This window comes from Candoia aspera, chromosome 8 (genome assembly GCF_035149785.1).
Source record: "Candoia aspera isolate rCanAsp1 chromosome 8, rCanAsp1.hap2, whole genome shotgun sequence".
NCBI classification, from domain to species: Eukaryota; Metazoa; Chordata; class Lepidosauria; order Squamata; family Boidae; genus Candoia; species Candoia aspera.
In genome coordinates this window covers 12667426-12689589 of record NC_086160.1, presented here as the reverse complement: position 1 = coordinate 12689589, position 22164 = coordinate 12667426, and the positions used below count along the sequence as shown (strand labels likewise).

Below are 22164 nucleotides of genomic sequence, written 5' to 3'. Positions count from 1 at the left end.
CAAAGAATCAGAATTAAAAAAAAAACATAGGATATCATGTCAGATGTTGTATTTGGTATGGTACTGAAAGTTATACTTTGGTGATGTCCCTCCAAAATATCCACAGTAAGGAGTTTAAAAATAATACTAGGAAGACTTCATGATATGCAGAGGACATATAAACATGTTTGACATTTGAATGAAAAAGATTCTATGTAGATGGCAAGATTTTAATTTGGTACTGCTCTCAGGATTATGCATGATTAAAGAGAAAAAAGTGGTGTTACGATTAACTTCTTTTGGTCCTTTATTAATAGGAGAATGTACAGCAGCAGAGAAATCAAGAGAAAGCAGGGTTTGGGGAAAGTCAAGAATGAGTGCTAGGTGGAAGTCTCAGAATGAGCATCCGTGGTTATGATCACGTTCAGTCCTCTAGAGTCAAACTTTAATCAAGGCCAGCTAGAATGTTGAACCTGACCAATGTCTGTCCTGACCTTAAAATGCATTGCTAAAGTTACACTCCAAGTGTTTGTGTGTGTCATTCATTGTTGTTGGCTGTTGGAGAAGCCATACACTCACTCTGCAGCTTAATTGTTTCTTAACATTAAAAAATGAATTATCCATCGTAGCAGAAATTTTACCAATAGTGAAATCTTATCACGCTTATTTTGGAGTAAATTCCTTTGAGTTTTGGAGCATTTGCTTCTGATTAATCCTGTATAAGAAACAGCAGCCAGGAAATGTTGCCCTTCTATCAGGATCTACTTGCTCTCAATTATGCTATACTTAAACAACTTACTTTAAAAGATTCAACTGATTTAGAAACCCAGAATGATGAACTCTGTTCTTATTATGGATAGAAAGGCATCAGCCATGTGCTCTTTTGAGCCAAGCCCTATATTTCGACCATATGGGAAGCTTCATTTGCTGTTACCAGGATTTGGCAAATTAATCAGTAGAAAATAGATAGGCATCCTTATTTAGAATGTCCCAAAATAATAAAAATATTTGAGGCTAAGTTATCTGGAAGCTGAGAAGGCTGATATAACTCATGACAGATACTGATTAGAATATTACATCAAGATCCAGAGTTAATTTCCCAGATACATATTTTAATTGAAAATAGGTTTAAAAAAACTGTCTCTGAATTGAAGATCAGTGTTGCTGTTATAACAGTGAAGACCAACGTGTGAAGAAAACTGAGAGAACTCTTTTTCTCTGATTTTCTACTCCAGTCTCTTATAAGTTCAACATATTGGCCTGACACATAGGGCCCAACATTTTAGCTGGCGTTGAATTTTGTATCAGTGTAGAGTTCTACATGTAATATTGTGGAGGAGATGGGTGGTGATAAAAATTTGATAAATATTTCAGAAGTTTTGATCTGGACTTCCACCTGCTTAATATCATGCAAGCTGTTCTATTCTTCTCTGGTTTTCTTCTAGCATCATAGTGGTGGCATTTTCAGATTTTTCTTCCAGAGCTTAGTCTCTACCTCTTTTCACATTTGTCCTAATACGTTTTTCCCCACAAATACATTTCTTGGGAGATATTTCACTACCAGTGAGGCCATATGACCTTCAAGATGTCCTTCTGTAAGTGCAATCAATACAGGAGGAAGTTTCATCCATCTGACAGGTGTTCCTTGTGCCTAATTTGGCTTAGAGTGCTACATGATGGAATTCAGCCAATATTACCAAGTTTTCACAAAGCAAGCTTGAAGACATCAATTCGTTCACAAAAACTTTTTTTAGAGTGGTACTAAAGGCTCTGTCAAAAGACTAGACGTGCTAAGAATGCTCCAATGGATTATCTGCAAATCACAGGCCTTTTATTTAAAATGAGTTGACCTTCTGGGACTGGAGACTGAGCAAAAAGTCTCATCTTTTTGCTCAGACAAGCACTTAACAAAATTTAAAAGCATTAAATTTGGAGATTTGCAGTCGGGTTGATCAGGTTGAGTCCCCAATGGGTGAGTCGTATACATTTTCAGTTCTGTTCACCCTTTTATTGCTTTGTATGTTTTAATGTGTTGTGTTATTTTGTATTAATCATTTCTGGCTTTTTGTCTTTTGCACACCACTCCAAGTCACAGAGTTTGAGTTGGGTGGCCATATAAATGTGTATCTCTCATATATATATATACTATATAGTTAAAATCAAATAACGAAAACTTGAAGATGTGTCTTTATCAATGTGGTTAATGCTGAGAGTTGCATGAGTCAACTTTATCTCCCACTGGGAGGGGTTCCATTGCCTGGAACAGGACAGAAGTAGTCTCTTCCCCATGACCAGACAGACAGGTCTCTAATAGCAAAGTATCTTAAAAGAGCTGTTTTTACAGATCTTAATGGTTAGACCCTCTGCCTTCTGTCCAAGGGGGTTAAATCAGTCAGGGGGAACAAGGGTTGAGGAAAGGGTTTAGTCGCTATCTGAGTGAGATGGGCAGTGAATAAATTTGTCATATAAATAAGTATAAACAAAAGAGATTGCCTTTATCTCTGTTCATGTCTTGTCCACAAGACCTATAAGCCAGAAAGATTCCAAAATAAAAGAATAAACAGTTGCTGAGATTGTAACTCTGTAGTCTCACCCAACACTGGAGTCCAACTCCAGTCATGCAAAGAATAATGCATGTACTCCCTGTTTTGGATTTGTTCCAACCTCTTGGTGAAGGAACTATCTCACAGGGAAAAGCAACACCAACATGCTGAGTGCATATGCATTGGAGGTGGAGGTAGGTAGTCTTCACTGCCTTCACTGCTGTGGGCTTCAGATGGGCCTCACTCTGTGCTAATCTAGTCCTAGACTTTGTCCAGTGGCACTCCAGCTGATAAACTCTCCACCTCTTTGCTCTTAGCTCCCTATTAACTAAGGAGTTAATATAACTCTGAGACAGGGAAGAAGCACTTAGGAGCAATAATGTTACCTGCTTTGGATGACTCCATATTCCACAGCTCAGTTAGGGCTTATTACTTATTTATGTTGGCTTCTATGCCATGTTGTTCACACAGTCTCTATGTGGATGATAACAAATCAACAAAGGATTAAAAGCTGAACCACAGTAATCATAACTGCAGCCAACCTGAAGTGCTGTCATTCAAGATTAGAATATTACTTGTCCCCAAATGCTCTCTTGACAAGTCACGTGTTCACTGTTCTTTGGAAGCACACTAAGGAGGGGGTGATTTGAATGTCTGGGATAGGTTGCTCCACAAAAGGGGAAGTATAACTGAGAAGTTTTGATAATGGGGTCCCTGCAGAGGGCATTCTCAGAGGAAGTCCTCCCCAATTTTCCTCAGGAACAGAATTAACCCAGAAAAGGCAATTTTGGGAATATCCGGGCCTTGGATATTCAGAAATTAAGATGGGGAACCACAACAGAAGTTCGTTCCAGCTGCCAAATTACCATTAATGGAGGAGCAATCTGTCCACTGACAGTGGAATCACACTAAACTCCTTCACCTTCAAGTCAGGTCAACAGAATATGAAATCCAGCATGTGCCCTTCTGTATACTTGTGGCCAGATAACAACTGGGACTATTCCATGGTCATCACTGGCAGACATGGAATCCTGGGTAGGCAGTGTTAGTGTGAATTCCCCTAGGGCACGGAGTTCAGTTATCCAGTTGCTGATTTTCAACTCCTGTCTACCTATTAGCTCTGTGAGGGAGTCTAGGCAAGAAGCACAACCAAGAGTACTAGCTAAATCTTTATTGTAAGGTTACATTAACAGAATCTTACAAGACTGAAAGTATTTCTCCCCTCCTTTCCTTTTATTCTCCAGAAAACTAGGGAGGATCCCTTCTGAAACGTTTCCCGCACCCTCCCTCCTGTGGCTGAGATACCTTTTACATACTAGGTGTCCAGTCTGCAGCTCTCCCAAGGTCATTCCCACATACCGTTACATCCTCTTACATTATGGGCCTTTTGATATCAACAATGTGATTGGTTAAAAAAAAATCTTCCTAGTGCTGCTTCTCTACCTAGAAGATCACTTGGTAGTAGACACTTGAGTTGAGAGCATGCATCATAAATAAGTCTGCATCAACAGAGGATCCTTATAAGAGGAGGGAAATACCAAATAAGTCCTAGAAACAGTAATCCTTGCAGTAAATCCATCCAGTTCCTGTTTCACAGGGGACCCTGCTGGGGCATCAACAACCTTGTTTCTTGAATTGACTTTTGGGATTAGATCCTTGTGCCTCTCTGTGAGATGTCTGAGGCAACTGCTGCTCCAAGGCTGGAGCAGGGATGAGCAATGGAGGGCGGGGTGTCAGTTTGGCCCTGTGTTGAGACTTTCAGATATCTTTGCAACAGAGCACCCAAATAATCCCATCTTCCCTTTTAACCTTGAAGTGGAGGTCACTCCCAAGCTCTAGAATTTGACATAAGCCCAGGCCTTATCATATTCTCTAGAGGGCGGTGGCAGACCCTCTGGGACAAGCAGTAATATGGAGTCCCGTTGAGGTCCGTATTGATGAACTGCACCAATTCATTATGCCCTGTGTGGGTGTATCTGTCTTTGCACATCCAAAGTTATGGTCATAAAGCTATGCCATTTTTTATGTGGTAGGTGAATTTTCAATCAGGACACAATTTTTACTTTGGGGGAGTATGCAGACATCAAATCCCCCTCTGAGAGTCTGAGGTGATAAAATCCAGCAGCAGAAACATCATGTGTGTCTTCTGATTATTAATCTCAGCTAAGATTTTGATTGTCTTGGCTATGCATAAAAGCTGAATTAGAAATGCAATGAGAACGGCTTTATTAGAAGCTCTTGCCTAACAACTCATCTCATATTAAATATACATTTAAATGTGAAATTATGCACTTTCTCAGATTGTCTCCAAATACCTCTTTTTGGTTTGGGTAGGCTTTTGTGGGCAGGGGCGGGATAGAAAAGTGAGCTGTACTTCCTCGTTAACGCATTTTCTATTTCAGGTACTTTTTTAAAGACCTGGCAGTGTCATTAGATTGGCTGTAGAAATGGTCATACTTAGTCTGAGTGAAGTCAGTGGCTCAATGAGTCAGAAATTACTAACCCTGTTGATTTCAGTCTGTCTGCATTCTCTGTCATGCAAGTCTGGCTTCAACTTAATAAATCGTGCTTTGATTTCAGGGTATAATCTAGCCAATCACAAAGGAAGAAGAGGCTACACACATTCTCTCCTCTCCTGCCTGATTCACAACACTGCCCTGCCCCAGCCAAGTTTCCTTGCTGATAATTTGTTGACATGTCTAGAGTTGATCCTGCACTCCATTTCATGTTGTGATGTCTTTCTTTTTCTAGTGCCAGGACCAAATCCATCTGCTGATAATGACATCAGTGTTACAATGATAATGGTGGGCTGGCTGGTTCTGGCTCTAGTCTTATTCTTGATGAGACCTACCAGCTTAAGGAGATCTATTACTGCTGAAAAGCCGTCTAGCCCACATAACGTGAGTCTGTTTCCTGATGCATTGTTTTCTTTGGTTGGGTAGTACAGAATGGGAAGGAAATGTATAATACAAAATCCCAAGTTCCTTGCAAAACAGACAGGAGAGAACTATAATATCATCCTGATTTAGCTTGTACTACATTGGTTCAATAACAATGTTTTCGAAGACATTGTAATATTGCATTGCTGTTTACGGAAACCATTCAAGTTAGAACACGTTACAGTATGATGCTTCCAGGGCTTGTGAAGAAAAATGGGCATTTTTGCCCAGGATGTTCAAAAAAACAGAGAGGAGTGTTTGAGTAATACGTTGAACCTATTGGTGATACCCTGGTTAAAGCTACTGTCAGGTCGAGGCTAGGATTCTGAATAGCAGTCTATTCATTCCCTTGGAGGCTCCCTGACAGTTATTTTCATTTCCCAGTTTTTTTCCCCAATCAAAATAGCTCTTCATTTTCTCTTCCACTTTTAACGGTTCCTTGCTCTCTTTTATGGTATTCTTTGCCAGATTTTCTCTCTCTGCACACACCATATGAAAATATGCAGCACAATATGCAGCAGTCATTCTGCATACATTTCTTTTCTCAGTGGCAACCTCCTTTGCTTCATCGTTCTAGCGAGCATCTTATTTCATACTTCCCGGTAGTGTAAGTCCACACACTTCTTTGGCACTAATAAGATTTTTTTTCATTCTCCTCCAGGTAACCTCCATATCATGTTTTATTTTGATGATTTTCTAATCACTCAACTGGGAAATATATCTTCTAATTTTTTTTATATAGTACTCATATTTTTTCTTCTAGTACTCTATTTTCACTTGTATATTTGTATCCCATTCCTCCTTGTATTTTCCAAAGATCCTCTCTTCACACTATCAAAAAATTGCCTGTTTTACATTCAGAATTTCTTATCACCACTGTATGGTTTCAATAGTTCTCTGCTTTTAGATTTATATTCCTTCCTTTGCCACACATATGTATGAATAGATCTATCCTTAAACCATGTATTCAACAGATCTTTTTCTAAATAGATACCAAACCATCACCATTTGCATTTATTCTTGGGTCTCTGAATGACCCAATCACCTTTTCTGTACTCCTTTCATTCCTACCTATCCATTCATATCACCTAACAAAATAACATTTTCCCAGATTTCACTCAAAGGTAACATGCAATGATTAATTCCTACTATCATACATACCCACAACAATCTAGATGACACCAATTCATACTTTCAAACAAACATTTTAACCCTTTTGTGCATAATTAAATCTTTATTTCCATAATTAAATTTACACCTTAATTTACATACATGAACAGGTAGTCCTTGCTTAACAACCACAATTGAGATCAGAATTTCAGTTGCTAAGCAAAGTGGTCATTAAGCAAATCTGACCTGATTTTATGACCTTTTGGGGGGCATTAAGCGAACCACATAGTTGTTAAGCAAGTCATGTGGTTCCCTATTGATTTTGCTTGCCAGAAGCCAGCCAGGAAAGTCAAAAATGGTGATCATGTGACCACAGGATGCTGCGATGGTCATTAACATGAGCCGGTTGCCAGGTGCCCCAATCGTGAACATGTGACCGCGGGGACGCTGCAGTGGTCGTAAGTGTGAGAACCAGTTGTGTCATTTTTTTCAGCAGCGTCATAAATCTGAACTGTCACTAAACAAATGGTTGTTAAGTGAGGACTACCTGTATTCATCAAGTCCACTCTACAAAATCAGATCACCATTCAGGTCTATTACATCCTTCCCCTTTCCTTTAGTTTCACAAACACCTTAGCCTTTCTTTCATTTTATGCTTGATAAATTCTTTTTACTATTCACTCGTCTGCTAGAAGTCTAGACTAGACTACACTAGACCACTACTCTTCATCCCCACAATGTACAGCATTTGATAATTGTAAGGACAGTCCTGGTCAGTTTTTGCACACCTGGCCAGTCTGCCACAAGCCCAGTCAAAACCCATCTTTACTCCAGGCATTCTCACCTTATTCTATGCAAGCCTGAATCTCAAATCTAGAGATTGTGTTGCAAACCAACATACATTTCCCACATCAGACTGCAAGGAGATTCTGACAGTGTATTAATACTCAGGGTATTTCCTGATTTTAATAATTTGCTTTGGCCAGTCTGGAATATTGTCTGTCCATCAAAGACATTGATTTTAGGCATCCTGTTTCCGTCAGCCCTACATACCGCTTTGAGACCTAACTGCCCCTTGTGATAATTCACTGACTAGGGTGCAATTTGTCTATAATTTCCCAATGATTTTATTCCCTGAAATAAAATTTGTAAGGGTACATGAGGATCTTTTAAGTGGAGAACTCCTCCTCTTTTGCGTAATTCAGAAACTTCTAATTCAGGATATTCTCAACATACAGGGTCAAGAACCACCCGCTCCACCTGTGGACTGAAGTTTACTGGAAAAGCTCAACAAGTTCAATCTTCAGTGACCAAAAGAAAGAAAGTGACCACAAGATTCCTATTCACTGTACAATATGGTTCTGTTCTGTACATATAACGCCCATTTGCTTTTTCTATTTCTTAAATTACATTTATATGGATTAACATACTGTGGTGGAAAGTAACAGCATTTCAGTGATGACTGTTGAACCTATGTCCACGGCAATATTTAAAGGAAGAAGTTAAATCTCTATATTGATAAATCAGTTGATCTTTTTTCACACTAGTGTTTTTTTTTCCTTGTCCAGAGAGTGAAAGTTGCAACAGTGGCACAAGCCAGCAGTAAATTTCTCTGTGATCTTTGTATAGCTATTTTGTTGGGAAATTCCACAAAAGTTTCCAGCGTGTCCGTTCTCAAAAGTTCATATAGAACAGCCTTCTCCAACCTAGTGCCTTTCACATATGCTGCATGTTAACTCTCATAATTCCTAGCTGGGCAAAGTCAGCAATCTGGATGACATCAAACTAGGAAAGCTGATGTACAAGAACCCCACTCATACTTTATCAGTGAGACATCTGATTTTTTTTCCTGTCTACCAGAATTGTTTTCTTCCATCTTAGAATTTGACTTCTGTTAGTCCGCACTACGTTCTTGTCTGCTGCAAACCCCAAATTAAATATATTTATTGAAAGGAAGCAAAATAATTAGAATGATGTTAACAAATAAAGCCTGAATAATTAAATGTTACACTGTAAACTAGCACTACCCTTATCCAATGATTTTCCTGTGGATTTGGGCCTGTGATATCTATTTGAAATTAACCTCAATTCAACAGAAAGGCAGCAGCATAGTATGATGCATTTGTGGGATGGCCTCCTTCACTGCAATTGTGTAAAAGCTGTTTTGGTAGAAAGTAAACTCTGGATCCCATTAGATTACTACTTCTTACACTTTATTCAAATACTAAGAAAAATAACTGAGCAGACAGACTGATTTCTTCTGTTTCAAAATTGACACAACCAAACACTTCTTTGTGTGGCCACAGCACAATCTCAGATTGTGCACTTGAAATTTGGTGGCAAAACTGCAAAATTCTTGGTGATGGACCTCTTAGAAATAAGAAGCAAAAATGGCACGTTAAGTTTCTATGAAGCTCAACGCATTGATTTTGTCCCTTTCCTAAAAATGAGCTAAACATTTCAGTCATATCCATTCTGATGATCTCACCGCATTGCTAGCCATATTATTTGTGGCTGTTGGAAAGCTTATCAGATACCAGAGATAACTTATGCCCTCTGGCTGTAAAAAGGTGACCCACTCTTGCAGCATAGTAAATTATGGAGTTAAGTGACCACTGCTTAAGAACCTGAAGAACCATACCACTTTTTAAAATCAAGGACTAAATGATTCCATTCTAAGTATGTTCACTTGAAAATAAATTACGGCATCCCTGGGATGTGTGCCTAGTGATACTTGCACTTGTGCAAGTGATATTTTGGTATTTTTCTAATATTTTCCAAGTCTCTGCATTAGTGTAAATCTAGATTTGCAAAGACATAGCTTCCTAAAGGCACTATTTTTATGAATGGAAATCAACAGCATTATCTGCCGATTGCCATATGTTCACACGAAAAGGCACACATTAAGGTTTGCTTTAGTGACTGCCATTTTTAATTAAAAACTTCCATTATCAATCACTTCAGGCACATATGTTCTCCCAAAAATACATGGAGCAAACATTTAACCCCCATTTGTGAGAACACTTGTAATTTTGTGAAGGGAATGAGTAGGCTTTTCGCAAACCCACAAATAGAAGGTATTTCCCACAATTAGAGTATCTTCTGCATCATGGAGTCAACTGACATGAATAACAGTCTGGATGTACAGAACCACATACAGATTCACGTTTCTGGGTGCTGAGCCATTTAAAATGTTTCATGCTTAGTTTTTCAGCCTGGGATGCCAGCCAGTTAGAAACCCCCCCCCCCTTCCCATAGCTCAAAATCAAAATGCTCCCATTTGTCATCTAAGTTGGTTCAAACCATAATTCTGTTACTTTAGAACACACAATATGTGAAACGGCTTGAAGGCTGAAATTGTTGTTTGGCTTCTTTGAACTGACCCTTCAGGGAGATAATGTGCCTCCCAACCGTGGAATGTGAAGCTTGCAGTTTACATTCTTGCGCATTGCATTAGCCTTCCTGCTGTATTTTATCCTTGAATTGCTAGCAAGGACAATACAGGATCGTTCAAATGGCTTGACTTTTTGTGTGAATATACTTCCAGTGTAAGTTTTGAAAAAGTTTTATGTTTTAAGCAATTTCTGAACGTTCACACAGGCAAATTCTGCGCTGAGTCTGTCCTGTTCAGTGGGACTAACTGCTCAGTAAGCGTGCATAATGTTGCATCCTTAATGCTGCAAGGAATTTTGCCTGTTTTTCTTGACTATTTTCAAAAATACACCAAGTTTTCTCCAACCTGCCAAATTCAGTGCTTTTTATTTATTTATTTATTTATTTTGGCGTTAAGATTTCAGAACAAGAATATTCATCCATGTGTTCGTTGGAGAAGCCCTGACATTTCAATCTCTCGTTGGATCCAGGTGGTCAAGAGGCTTAAAGGCCTGGACTAAGTCCTGAGTGTCACAGCTTCTTGTCCATCTTTAGCCACAGAAGTTCACTGGTGACTTTGGTCCATTCTCTCAGCTCAACCTATTCCACCAAGTGGTGGTTGTGGGGGGAAAAAAACTGGAAGAGATAGACCTCTGTACATTGCCTTTTAGAGAAAAGCCATGATATAAATCTAACAAATATAATGAGGTGGTTGAACATAACTTCCCTGTTCCACTTCACTCCATTCCCCTGAGAAAAACAGGGAAACCTGCTGAAGGTAGTGAGCAGCTGATGAGACCCACCCCCTCCAAACTGGAAGATGGTAACTCACAAGCAGGAGATCTATTTGTAGAAACTGCTACGTGGTTTATTTTGAACGGTGACTCCTGTGAGTCTAAAATCCAACTTTTAGTGGATTTGAAGGATGGAAAATATATTTCAATCAATCCTGTAACTAAACCTAATTCATTAATCTGTTACACATTTGTACAAGGATTAAAGATACATACTTTACAAGTTTTTCAGTTTTTATACATCTCAGCAAGCTTGGTAACAGGCCCATCCCTTATACCTGCATTTGGTCAACTTATTTCAATGAACAAATGTACTGTTTGTATTAACATTAACCTGGGAGCGGCCTGGTCTGTCCCAACATTTACCCATTAGATCTGTTTTTCAGATTTCAGAGACCCATTCTTCTGCAATGGAATAGCATTAAAGGATTTTGGGAACTGTTCTAAGGATTACAGTACTGTTGCTGGGAATTTCATGGCTAGACCGTGGCTGTTCAGCCCTAGGCCAGCAAGATGCCCCCATTGCCATCTCCTTCTGAAGCTGGGAGCAATTGGAACAAAGCTCCCCTCTGTAGGAAACACCAGTTCCATCTTATGAAACTAGACTCTCACGCAGAGCTACAATATAATCTGCTTTTATTAAAGGTTCAGTACAGGACAAGGTAAATTTACAGCATATACATTAGTTTATAAACACCTTATATTTTATTTTTTTCTGCTTTAAATCAACAAGCTAGGCATAAAGTGTAAGAGCTATGATTATTATTTTCAAGACTTTTTTTTTTAGTTATAATGGTAGAATTAGCAGAGTGGTAACATTTAGAAACCACTCTTCCCACTAAGCTGCTTCAAAAAAAGGGATTTTAATTGTGAAAATACCATGCAGAAATAAGGTTTAGAAATCCTTTTACTGACACTGCAGCTTTTATATGACCCAAGCCAACAACTCCAACTGATTTTTTTTTAAAGGGAGATCCTAATCATGGTTTTTCTACTTAGTGAATTTCTACAGCATTTAATGTTTAAGTGTCAGAATCAGTATTTCACATTTATATGTAGACTGTCAACAGCTCATTCTGCCTTAGTTTAGAATAATTCCCTTGGGCAAAAAGATTCGTAATACTGTGATGGATTTTAGTGGCTTAAATTGCCTGAATCATGCCAAACAAAAAGATCTGTGCCATGTAATAATCCTTTACTACAAAATTTGCTTTGAAATAAAGGGCTTGTTTTATGCACTTTTTATCTATCTCAATAAATAGAACCACTAATCAACTTCTGAAAGTCTGGATTTTTATATTTCCTGATAACTTGTTTTGGGATTTTATTTATATATCAAATTTATTCCCCACCCATCTCAGAGACCAATCTGGGCAGGATGGGGGAATACTGGTGTCCTTTGCTAACACTTCACAACAATCCCTCTTTTGTTCCTCCCGTTTGCATTAGCATGTGCTGTCCTTATTTTTAGTAATTTCTGAGCCACTTGTGGTTTTACAGTGACTTCAGTGGGACTGAAGTGTTTATCCAGTTTTTATTGAAAATCAATAGTTGTGTAGGTGCGTTGTGTTCTGTGGATTCACATACAAGACTTGTTATCTTAAAATGGTATATTTCCCTTTATTCTGAAATCCAAATTAAAAGTGTCCTGCACCTTCCTATGGGCAAAAATGTCAGCACATTTACATATTGCTGAACTGTCCAGGAGCAGGTGGATAGACCACAGAAGCACCTGTTAGATGTTGAAAAGGCATTTGGAGGTTTGGAAAGCATGTCACCTTTTGGGGGGAGGCATATGTCTCTCCCTCCCAAAATCTGCCCCAACGAAGGTTCTGAAAAAGCATCTTTCAGTCAGTAGTGAATAACTGTCATCGAACAGCCATGCTTTAATTTGGATTTCTGCACTGAGCAGGGGACAGATTTACTGCTTCAACAGCCCTTTCCAAGTCTGTGAGGGAGTGCGGGACAAACCACAGAGTAACTCCATGCTATGGAGCTTGTGTATATGATACAACATTGTTCCAATCTTATTTTGCAACTACACAGTTGTGTTTTTGATAGATTAATACAGCCTTTCTCAACCTTTGGACCCTGGAGGAACCCTTGAAATATTTTTCAGGCCTTGGGGAACCCCTGCACATTCAGGCTCAAATACAGCCCAGAAGTTACAAAATTGCTATGTTTGTTTCATGGGTAGGCCTGTACATATGCATTCACAGTGTTCTTAAACTAAAAATAAAGAAGGAAACTTACCTCTTTAATGTGAACTTGCCCAAATTTGAAATAATTTTTTAAATAAATTGTGACGCCCTAGTGACCTCTTGCGGAACCCTGGTTGAGAAACCCTGGATTAATATCTTGCTCTCAAAAGTTACATAGGGTTCTTGTTTATGGAGCAGATTGATTAATTGGGGTATACCAATACTGGTTTGGTATTATATGTACAATGAAAGAGCCAGAAACAGCTGAGCCACGAAGGGCTTTAAAGGTGACAACCAGCACCTTGAATCACACCCAGAAACACGGTGGCAACCAATGCAGCCCCTGAAGCAGTGGCTGTGTTGAATAGCTGACCCGTTTACAACGCGGCCAGCTGCATTCTGTACCAGCTGAAGCTTCCGAATGCTCTTCAAGGGCAGCCCCGTGTAGAGCTCATTGTAATAGTCCAGTAATATACATAATATTAAAGGGAAAAAATGTGGGGCTGTGCTACACAGATTATCTGCATATGTCACATTTCAAGACCTTATTTCTTTTAACCCAGTTGGCCTAGGTTTTTGCGCCACTCGCGTAGGGTTTCACTGCAATTCGTAGCTCCTCACGACAGGAATCGTCAGAAGCCACATTCAGCCGTTAAGGCTTGGGCAATCCTATTTCCTAAACCAAAATTACTGCGTAATCTGAAATCACCACTCTACTCAGATACCGTTACGGGTGTCAGGCCGGGGAAGGGCAGCTTCTCCTTCTTGTAGAATCGAGGCACTTAATAAAAAATAACTAGAGCGGATGGTGGAAGCTCGTGGCGCGTTCCCTTGGTCGTTTGGAAAGCCTCAACTGGGGCGAGATGGGGCAAGAGCGCCGGAACGCGGAACCCCAGACTCCGCGCGCAGACAGACCGGCAGGCGGCGGGAAAACGGCCTCGGCCTGCAAATCTTCCCTTTCCCTCCTCGCTCAGCAGGCCCGACTCACCCTCCTTCCCTTGGCAAAGCGGGAAGGCCCGGGCCACCGGGCTTCAGCGGGCGGCGGTGTCAGCTTCGGCCTCCTTCGCCGGCGGAAGGGGAGGAGGCGAGAGGCGGGCAGGGAGAGCCGGGCTCGGCGCCCTTCTCTGGCCTGACCCTCCCTCGCCCCCAGGCCCGCCGGCTCTCCTCCTCCTCCTCCGCTCGCGTTCCTTCCCCGCCCGGCCACCGGCTCCGCCGCTTCCGCCCAAGCCTGCCCCCTTTCCCACTGCCCAGCCTCGCTCCTGCTGCCGGCGGAAAACCGCCAGACTCCGGCTGCCTCTCTCCCGCCCGGGCTTCTCCGGCGGCGCTTTCCCTGGCGCAATTCACACTCCCGCCCTCCACCTGCGCGCCCGGCATCACGCCCTCAGCCGCCTTCCAGGAACAGCCTGGAAGATGCCGGGGTGAGGGGGAGGCTCGCCGTTTCAGCTGCCCCAGATTAATGCGGCCGGCCACGGAGCTCCCCCGCTGACCTCTCCCCTCCCTCGGTTGCCCACGGCCTCCTTCATCCGCCCCGCGCCTCCTTCTGGCCGGCCTGCCTCCTTCCCCTCCACCCAGCCACCGTTCCCATCCAAGGGGGAGGATCAGCGCGGGCTCCCCTCCCTCCCTCCCTCCCTCCCTCCCTCCCACCTCCCCTCCTCCGCTCAAGAGGAAGCGCCTTTTTAAAGAGGGGCGGCGTCGGCTGCTTGGCTCGGGTCCCCCGCTGGATCCCCATCGGGCTTCTGCGCGGCTCCCGCTTCGCTTTCCGGCTGCAGCATCGCCTGTCCTCGCCAAGAGCTGGGAGTCGTTAGCCTTGGAGGTATTCTGCTTAAATGCTGTGGGTGGACCGGCTGGCTAGTGGGGGTGGTGGGGGTGGGCTTCCTCTTCCCCAGCCCTTCCTCTTCAAAATGTTCCGTTTCCTCCATTTCTCGTTCCTGGGGTGGCTGCGCCTCGCGGATCAGGGGGGATGAGCCCGCCCGCCCGACTCCTCCGATTCCTTCCTGGGGTAAGTGATCGGAGGAGACGGCGCGCCAAGTTGTACCAAGGCTGACCTGCGTGGGACGGGGCTTTTTCCACCGTGCTTTGCAAATTCCGCCCTCTGGATGAGGAGAGCTCAAACTTTATTATCGTAATTTCACGTGCACCACAAAAGTGGGAAATTAGACTCAAACGTTGTCTGGAATTCCATTTCCAAAACAATTTATGCTGGAGTTGCTTTGGTCTCCTTGTCACCGATGGAAAGGTTGAGGGAAGATTAAATTGTTTAAGGATTTATAAAAATGGGGTTACCCTCAAGAAGACCTGATTTATTCTGATTTATTCATTCATGCACTCCATCAAACCACAATCTGTTTAATCTGGAAGGATCATCATCCCCCAGCTCTCTAATTATAGAGTTCAGAAAGAATATTTAGCACTCATCCCTTCGTTTCTGAGAAACTCTTTTGAAGTAATTTCTACATTGTCCTCATTAATTTTCAGCACCACATTAGTTTTACCACATTCACTACTGTATCACTGTATCAGTATTACAGTGTTGCTACATTTGTATCCCGCTTTTTCTTCAATTACCACTCAGTTTTATTCTTAGAACAATCCTGTGAGATAAGATTGGAGGAGCTCACCTTCAGAGATATGGAAAAATTAAGATGGGTTTTTCCCAAATCTGTATTCGGTGCATTTAGGATGATATTTCAGTGGTGCTTAAGCAACTGGGTAGGTCTGGATCCACTGAAAGATATGATTCACAGGTTGAGAGACAGTCCATTAAGGAGCGGTATAAATCTCTGTACCAGTATAATTGGGGTTGAAACCTATGCTGCCCATGTTGTTTCTATGGTTTGTAGTTTATTTCTAACATTCCGTAGGCTGCATAGAAAAAATCTTTAAGGGTTATAATAAAAAATTTATTTATTTATTCGATTTCTATAGCTGCCCATCTCAACAAGTGACTCTATATTTATCATAGGAAGGGATTTTAATAAGTCACTCTAACCTTGTTCTTGGGTTTCTGATCCCTATAATATTAGCCATGGGTGTTTTTTTAATGCAGTAGAGATAGATGAAAATAAGATGGTTATCCTTTACACGTCATCTATGTTGAAATAAAGCTTTCTTTTATGAATTGAGACCGGTGGGTGGGCCGTAATGAATGACATAGCAAAGTGCCAAAGAGGAAATGAGTTTTGAGCCAGGATCTCTAGCTCCACTGCAGTGAATGTCCGTGTTCATTGACTGAGAGTTATTGAGACCTCGTAGTCAAGTTCAAGATTTCAAGTTCAAACTTTGGCCCACTAGACTATTATGCTTTATTTCAAAAAGTTATAAAGGAATATATTTATATTTATGCTTTGATAGGAGAGTTCCTTCATTTCTTACCGTATTTGTATGGGGGTAGAGCCACTTCTGCATTGTACCCCTTTCTTGGTCCAAGGGGAACCAACAATAAGTTCCAAGGCAGAAGCAGAAGTTTCTAGATCATATCTTACCTCTGATTAGATGGCCTAAGGCAAGTCTCTCAGACACTCTTCCCTCCCAATCAACAAAATAGGGAGTCATCCTGTCTTTCCTGAAAGTGCTGAGTAGCTTCCCAGATGTTGTTAGAATTCCTATCAGCCTTAGCTGTGATATGGATGGGCAGAGGTTGCAGTCCAATAACATCTGGAGAACATTTCTCACCTCTGCCTTATGGGGTAGCGGTGAAATACTTTGAACATTTTGAACACATGCTTATCATTATTATTAGTTCTATCAAGAGTTGTTTGCCTAGCAGCAAAGAATGAAATTACCTAGTTCAGAGCTTGTGGATTTGATACTGAGGATAAAGGGCTGGAAATGCTCTTTCCATCATGAATCCTGGGGTATTTGGTTGGATAGTATAGAACAGCCTTTCTCAACCTTTTGATCCTGGAGGAACCCTTGAAATATTTTTCAGGCCTCAGGGAACCCCTGCACATTCAGGCTCAAATAGAGGCCGGAGGTTACAAAATTATTATATTTGTTTCATGTGAAGTCCTGTATATATGCATTAACAGTACTGAAAATAAAGAATGAAAATTACCTCTTTAATGTGAAGTTGCCTGAATTTGAAATAATTTTTAAATAAATTGTGATCTCCCAGAAAACCCCTAGTGACCTCTCACAGTACCCTGGTTGAGAAACCCTGGCATAGAATATAAAATGCTAGATTAGGCAATTCTTATATCCTAGGAAGTGATTAAACAGCAGATAATACGTTTTCCTGGCAATGTGACTAATTTGGTTGAAAGAAAGTTACATGATCTTCAGGTCAGTTGAGCTGATGTGATTACTGTGCTGTAAGTATTTTAAATCCAGTGTGATCCATATAGAAATCGGTAGTGAGAGCCATACTGATTGAATAGTAGATGAATCCAGCTTAATCGTTTTTTCTGGGCGTATGTGTAAATCCAACCCAGTCAGCCCTCAGATGAGCCCCTTAAAGAAAACCAAGAAACATTTGCAGTTTGAAGCAGTCAGTCATCTCCAGGAAGAATGTCTAATCCACAAGGCCGACCAGTTCTGAAGTGAAGTCCTTGCATAATCCATTGAGAGGGTGTGCATCTATTGGGCAATACATCTCTCCCCACTCCTCCCTCTCAAATGGTTTATTCCTTGTGTTTTCAAAAAAAGGGGAAAATACTGGCCTGGGGGAAGGGAGGGCACTCCCTTCAAAACACTTCGAAAAGAGGTGTGTGTGTGGAAGGAAGAAGCTCTGCTCTATAGCCACATTGCAATGGCTATTTCATCAAATGCTCAACTTGCAGATTCCAGGGAAGCCTGAATTTATTTTATTTTATTTTTTTGAGATGTCTGTTCCCATGGTTTGTGATTCAGTACTCTGAAAAATGGGGATTTGTAATAATCCTTTTGGGAGGTGTAGTCATGAAGTAATTCACTAGGATTACTGTAGTGAATCAAGATGCCTAGTATGTTTATCCCTTTCAAAAGGACTCAAAAATTGAGGACATATGTTGCACTGCAGAGGCCAGTTTCTGACCAGCAGAGATCCTTTTTAAGCTAGAAGTTCTCAGCCACTGATACACATTCTATAGGTGTGATTCATGGGTAGAATTCAGGGTAAGTCAGTTGAACTTTACCACTCACTGTAGATAAGAAATATAATGGAAGAATGTTAGTGTCCTTGGAAAGTATGTTTGTTTCTGTTGTGGTGAGCTTTGGGTTCTCGGTATAATTGGTGGGACTTAAGATATGGGTGTTTGCATACCACTCTTTTGAACCTCTCCAATTAACAAAGAGCGCAACCTTACTTGGACCCTCTTTTTCTTGTCCAGTCACAGAGTGAAGATACCTCTGATTGTAAAATTCCCTTTGCTTAGGTTCATGTCTTATATTCACACTAGTATTCTGGGTATGCAAGGAGGATTGAGATTATGCCAGGTTGAACCAGCCTTCTTCAGTATTTCTGCCATGACTGTCTTTGACATCGTATCTGCACACAGCCTGCATGTGTATGTGCAAGCCCAAATTATATCTTAGGTGCTCCACAAAGCCTGACTGCATGAGCTGAATTCACATGGGTTGGATGATTATTTACCTAAAACCCAAAGTGAACATGATGCTCAGTGTGTGAATATTGAGTCTCAAAGCCTACTTTCACATTAGACCCAATCTCAACATGCCACATAATCCCTGTAGAAAGCCATCATTTGCACAGACCAGTCAGAGCCATCCTATTGAAATATTGACTGAGAAACTTTGGACAGCCATCATAAGGCTACATTGTGTTTCTCCAGCTAGGGAAGATTAACACATTTGTGATTCTTACCCTTATTGCAGTAAAGTAGGAAAAGAGTGTGCAAAGAACTTAGTCGCTACCATATTCCAGGGTTTAATTTTCTTGGGGGGGGGGAGGGGGATGATCATGTGTGAATAGAAGAAATGACCAGATGAGTGGCTCTTGCAAAGAGTTCCTTTTGAGGCCTTTTCATGAAAACTTGCTAGAAAACAGGTCTGTGGTTATCATAATATGCCTCCTGCAATGAACATACCTCTGCATCCTTCCCAGCTTGGCATAAGTAGGACTTCAAAGAACTTCCAAACAGAAATCAAGCACATTTTACCAACGTGAACACCGATTTCAAAAATGGTTTTTAATTTGTGCAGTGTTGAAACTCTGAATTGATCCTGTTCCAATTTATTTCCTAATTCTTACCAGATCAATTATGTTTGAAATTAAGAAAATCTGCTGTATTGGTGCTGGTTACGTTGGTGGGCCAACATGTAGTGTTATTGCTCACATGTGCCCCAAAATTAAGGTCACTGTTGTTGATGTCAATGAAGCTAGAATCAATGCCTGGAATTCTGACACACTTCCAATTTATGAGGTATAGTTGCTGACTAATATATTTTTCCATCCTTGCTTTATTGTTCTTGCCTCTCTTTTATGCTACATCTCATTTATATGGATTTCTGCAACCTTGCTACTGGCTTTATTACATACGTTCTTATTGTTAATAATTTTTATGTCCTGTTCAAAGTGGCAAACAGAAGGACCTCCTGTTACACATTCCCAACTGCCCACTGGGCAAAATAGAATTAAGACAAGGACTTGCTCTGTACCTTTAAATAAATGTTATTTTCAAAACAAGAACTGGGTTGATGGCAGATAGTCTTTGAATGACTATCTTTTTGCATGGGCATTAGGGAGGTGTGGATTAAGTAAAATCTATTCAGTCTGGAGGCCTGATTTTCTCTTTAAAATCCAGAAAAACCTCTGATGAACCAGACTGAAGGAGCTAAGTGTTAATACTTAACACTTCAGTGCCCTAGTGTTCATAGGACCTCATGCTCATTTTAGAAATCACCCCAATCATTCATTAAGAAGAATGAACAGAGTCAGTCCAGAAAAGAAACAGTAAGTGGAAGACCTGGTCATCCCATACAATGCAGAAGGTATGTCCAAGCCCCCTATGGATTTTTTAAAGAGGGCTTTCAAATGATCTCCAGATATTAACTATAGATCTGCTGAGAATGAAATGCACAAATTCAGTCCTACCAGGACCCTGGACCAAATTCTTATAGATCCCTAGTGAGTACAAATACTTATTAAAAAGAATGCATACAGAGCATGAGTACTTTAGTATGCCAGACTTGGAAGCTTTATTCACAAGTAACACTAAGGTGTTTTTTTTTTAACCATAGTTTTATCAGGCAGTGTCTTCGATTTCTACATGACATTAGTATAATGGAAAGAGTCTCACATCATCTTGAGCCAGATCAAACCTTAGTGTGATTTAGTGGGGCATAATGAAGTCTATATGCTGCTTGCTTAGCATAAGCATTCATTTGAATGACACCAAAATGATGTTGCATGCATCATGACATCATTGTGTAAATGACACAAGTTAAATACTTGTGTCATGTTGTATGAAGATGTCATAGCACATGCCGCATCCTTTATCCTGCTTTGTCTCCACAAGCCATGTTGCTCATGAATAAAGCACATGTAAAATGCTTTGTTTGCTGATTTCTTTTTCCAGCCAGGACTTAAAGAGGTAGTAGAATCTTGCAGAGGAAAGAATCTCTTTTTCTCCACCAATATTGATGATGCTATTAGAGAAGCTGATCTTGTGTTTATTTCTGTAAGTAATTAATTTTATTTTTTAAAAGTTCAAAACTGCAGCCATGGGAAATGGGAGAAAACCAGGAGAAGAGGTCCAGTTAATCATAAATGCCAGCAATGTTTTCACTCAGCTCCTAAATTCATTGCAGGAAGGAGATCAGGAGGGGATTCCAAGAAAAACCCTCCATTTTTGTGGGTTCCAGAAGCACAGACAGTTTAAAAAACAGAATATTTGCAGAGTGCTAGTAATGGGCTATAGGGTATCCTCATTTAATCATAGGTTTTCTAGAGTCAACATAAAAAGGGGGACAAAGGAAGGACTGTGTCCCTGGTTCCATGTTTGATGCAGGAAATTCATAGCTTGAGTCTATCCACAATGACTGGAATAAGTTCTTCCAAATTCAGTGGGAATGGATTTAAGAAGTGGATTCTTATATTCCCAACAGTTAGTCTTTATATGTGCTATTCACAAGTGGCAATTGGGTATGCACCTTTTTGAAATACAAGTTCCATTTTGCTTGATTTAGCTTGGTATTATCCATCCTAACAGGCAGTAACTCTAGAGTTTCAGATAGGAATTTTCCCCAGCCCTGTTTGAAGTGATCAGGTATTAAAACTGGGAATTCTGGCATGCAAACCAGGGACTTCTGGGGTGGGTGGGCAAGAGGAATCAAAATCAGCATAATGGCAGATGGAACGTTATGATGTAAGCCCTACCCCTTCCACGCACCCATCAACATTACACACACAGCCAGAAAGGGTGGGGTTGGTGTCGCAACATTCCATCCACCATCTTGCCAATTTGGACCCCACCCTAGAGCCACTGCTGATGCAAATCAAAGGTTTACCTTTGAGCTATGCTTCCCCACACACACAAATATCTGTAGGGAGACCTTGTATGTATGAAAAGTTTCAGGATGCTTCTGTGTTTTAGGATAAGAATGCTAGGAAATATAATAGCACAAGGCTCACCTGCTAAAATGCACTTGTGGGTCTAATTTAGGAAGTTGGGTTCAAGGAAGGGGGAGGTTCAGTGCAAATTGAGAAGCAGGAAAGATAATGTTGAGCTTCCTTAATTCAGTGCTGAGCAGCAAAACTACTTTTGATTTACTCTCATTTAAATAAATTAACATATACAGGCTAGCCATTAGGTAGGGAGTGAATTCTGACAACCGGCAATACTTGACGACCGTGAAGGACTTCAGACACACATCACAGATACAGCCCACTTTCTCCAGATCTTAACAGAAATAATCTAAATGATCGAAAGCTGAACCAGATTGTTACATGGTCGGATGGCAGCCAAGGAAATAAGAGGTTTTTCTAAGAATGTCTCGTTTTTAAAAAATCTGTGACTTAGGTTAATACCCCAACAAAGACGTACGGTATGGGAAAAGGCCGTGCCGCAGACCTGAAATATATTGAGGCTTGTGCAAGAAGGATAGTACAAAACTCCAACGGTTATAAAATTGTGACTGAGAAAAGCACCGTTCCTGTCCGGGCTGCGGAGAGCATTCGACGCATATTTGATGCCAACACAAAACCTAATTTAAATTTGCAGGTAAGATGCCCCCTCTTTTGGACCGAAGAGGTGCGGTTCTTGTCTATGCATCTGGAAATCAATCTTTG

The 22164-nt window shown here is 40.9% G+C and overlaps 2 protein-coding genes across 3 annotated transcripts in view; both read left to right on the top strand.

The window, feature by feature from the left end:
• Window positions 1–9286, top strand: part of SMIM14 (small integral membrane protein 14) — a 40592-nt gene extending 31306 nt beyond the window's left edge. For both annotated transcript variants that reach the window (XM_063310706.1, XM_063310707.1), the window contains 2 exons: window positions 5274–5422; window positions 7810–9286. In XM_063310706.1, coding sequence (XP_063166776.1) covers window positions 5274–5422; window positions 7810–7842 — 182 coding nt within the window. In that variant the 3' untranslated portion in view covers window positions 7843–9286. The remainder of the gene's footprint in view (window positions 1–5273; window positions 5423–7809) is intronic.
• A 5327-nt stretch (window positions 9287–14613) lies between these two features.
• The window catches only part of UGDH (UDP-glucose 6-dehydrogenase), a 20226-nt gene continuing 12675 nt past the window's right edge, over window positions 14614–22164 (top strand). The window contains exons 1-4 of the mRNA XM_063310701.1: window positions 14614–14751; window positions 19129–19297; window positions 20453–20554; window positions 21896–22096. Of these exons, the coding sequence (XP_063166771.1) occupies window positions 19136–19297; window positions 20453–20554; window positions 21896–22096 (465 nt within the window). The 5' untranslated portion in view covers window positions 14614–14751; window positions 19129–19135. The remainder of the gene's footprint in view (window positions 14752–19128; window positions 19298–20452; window positions 20555–21895; window positions 22097–22164) is intronic.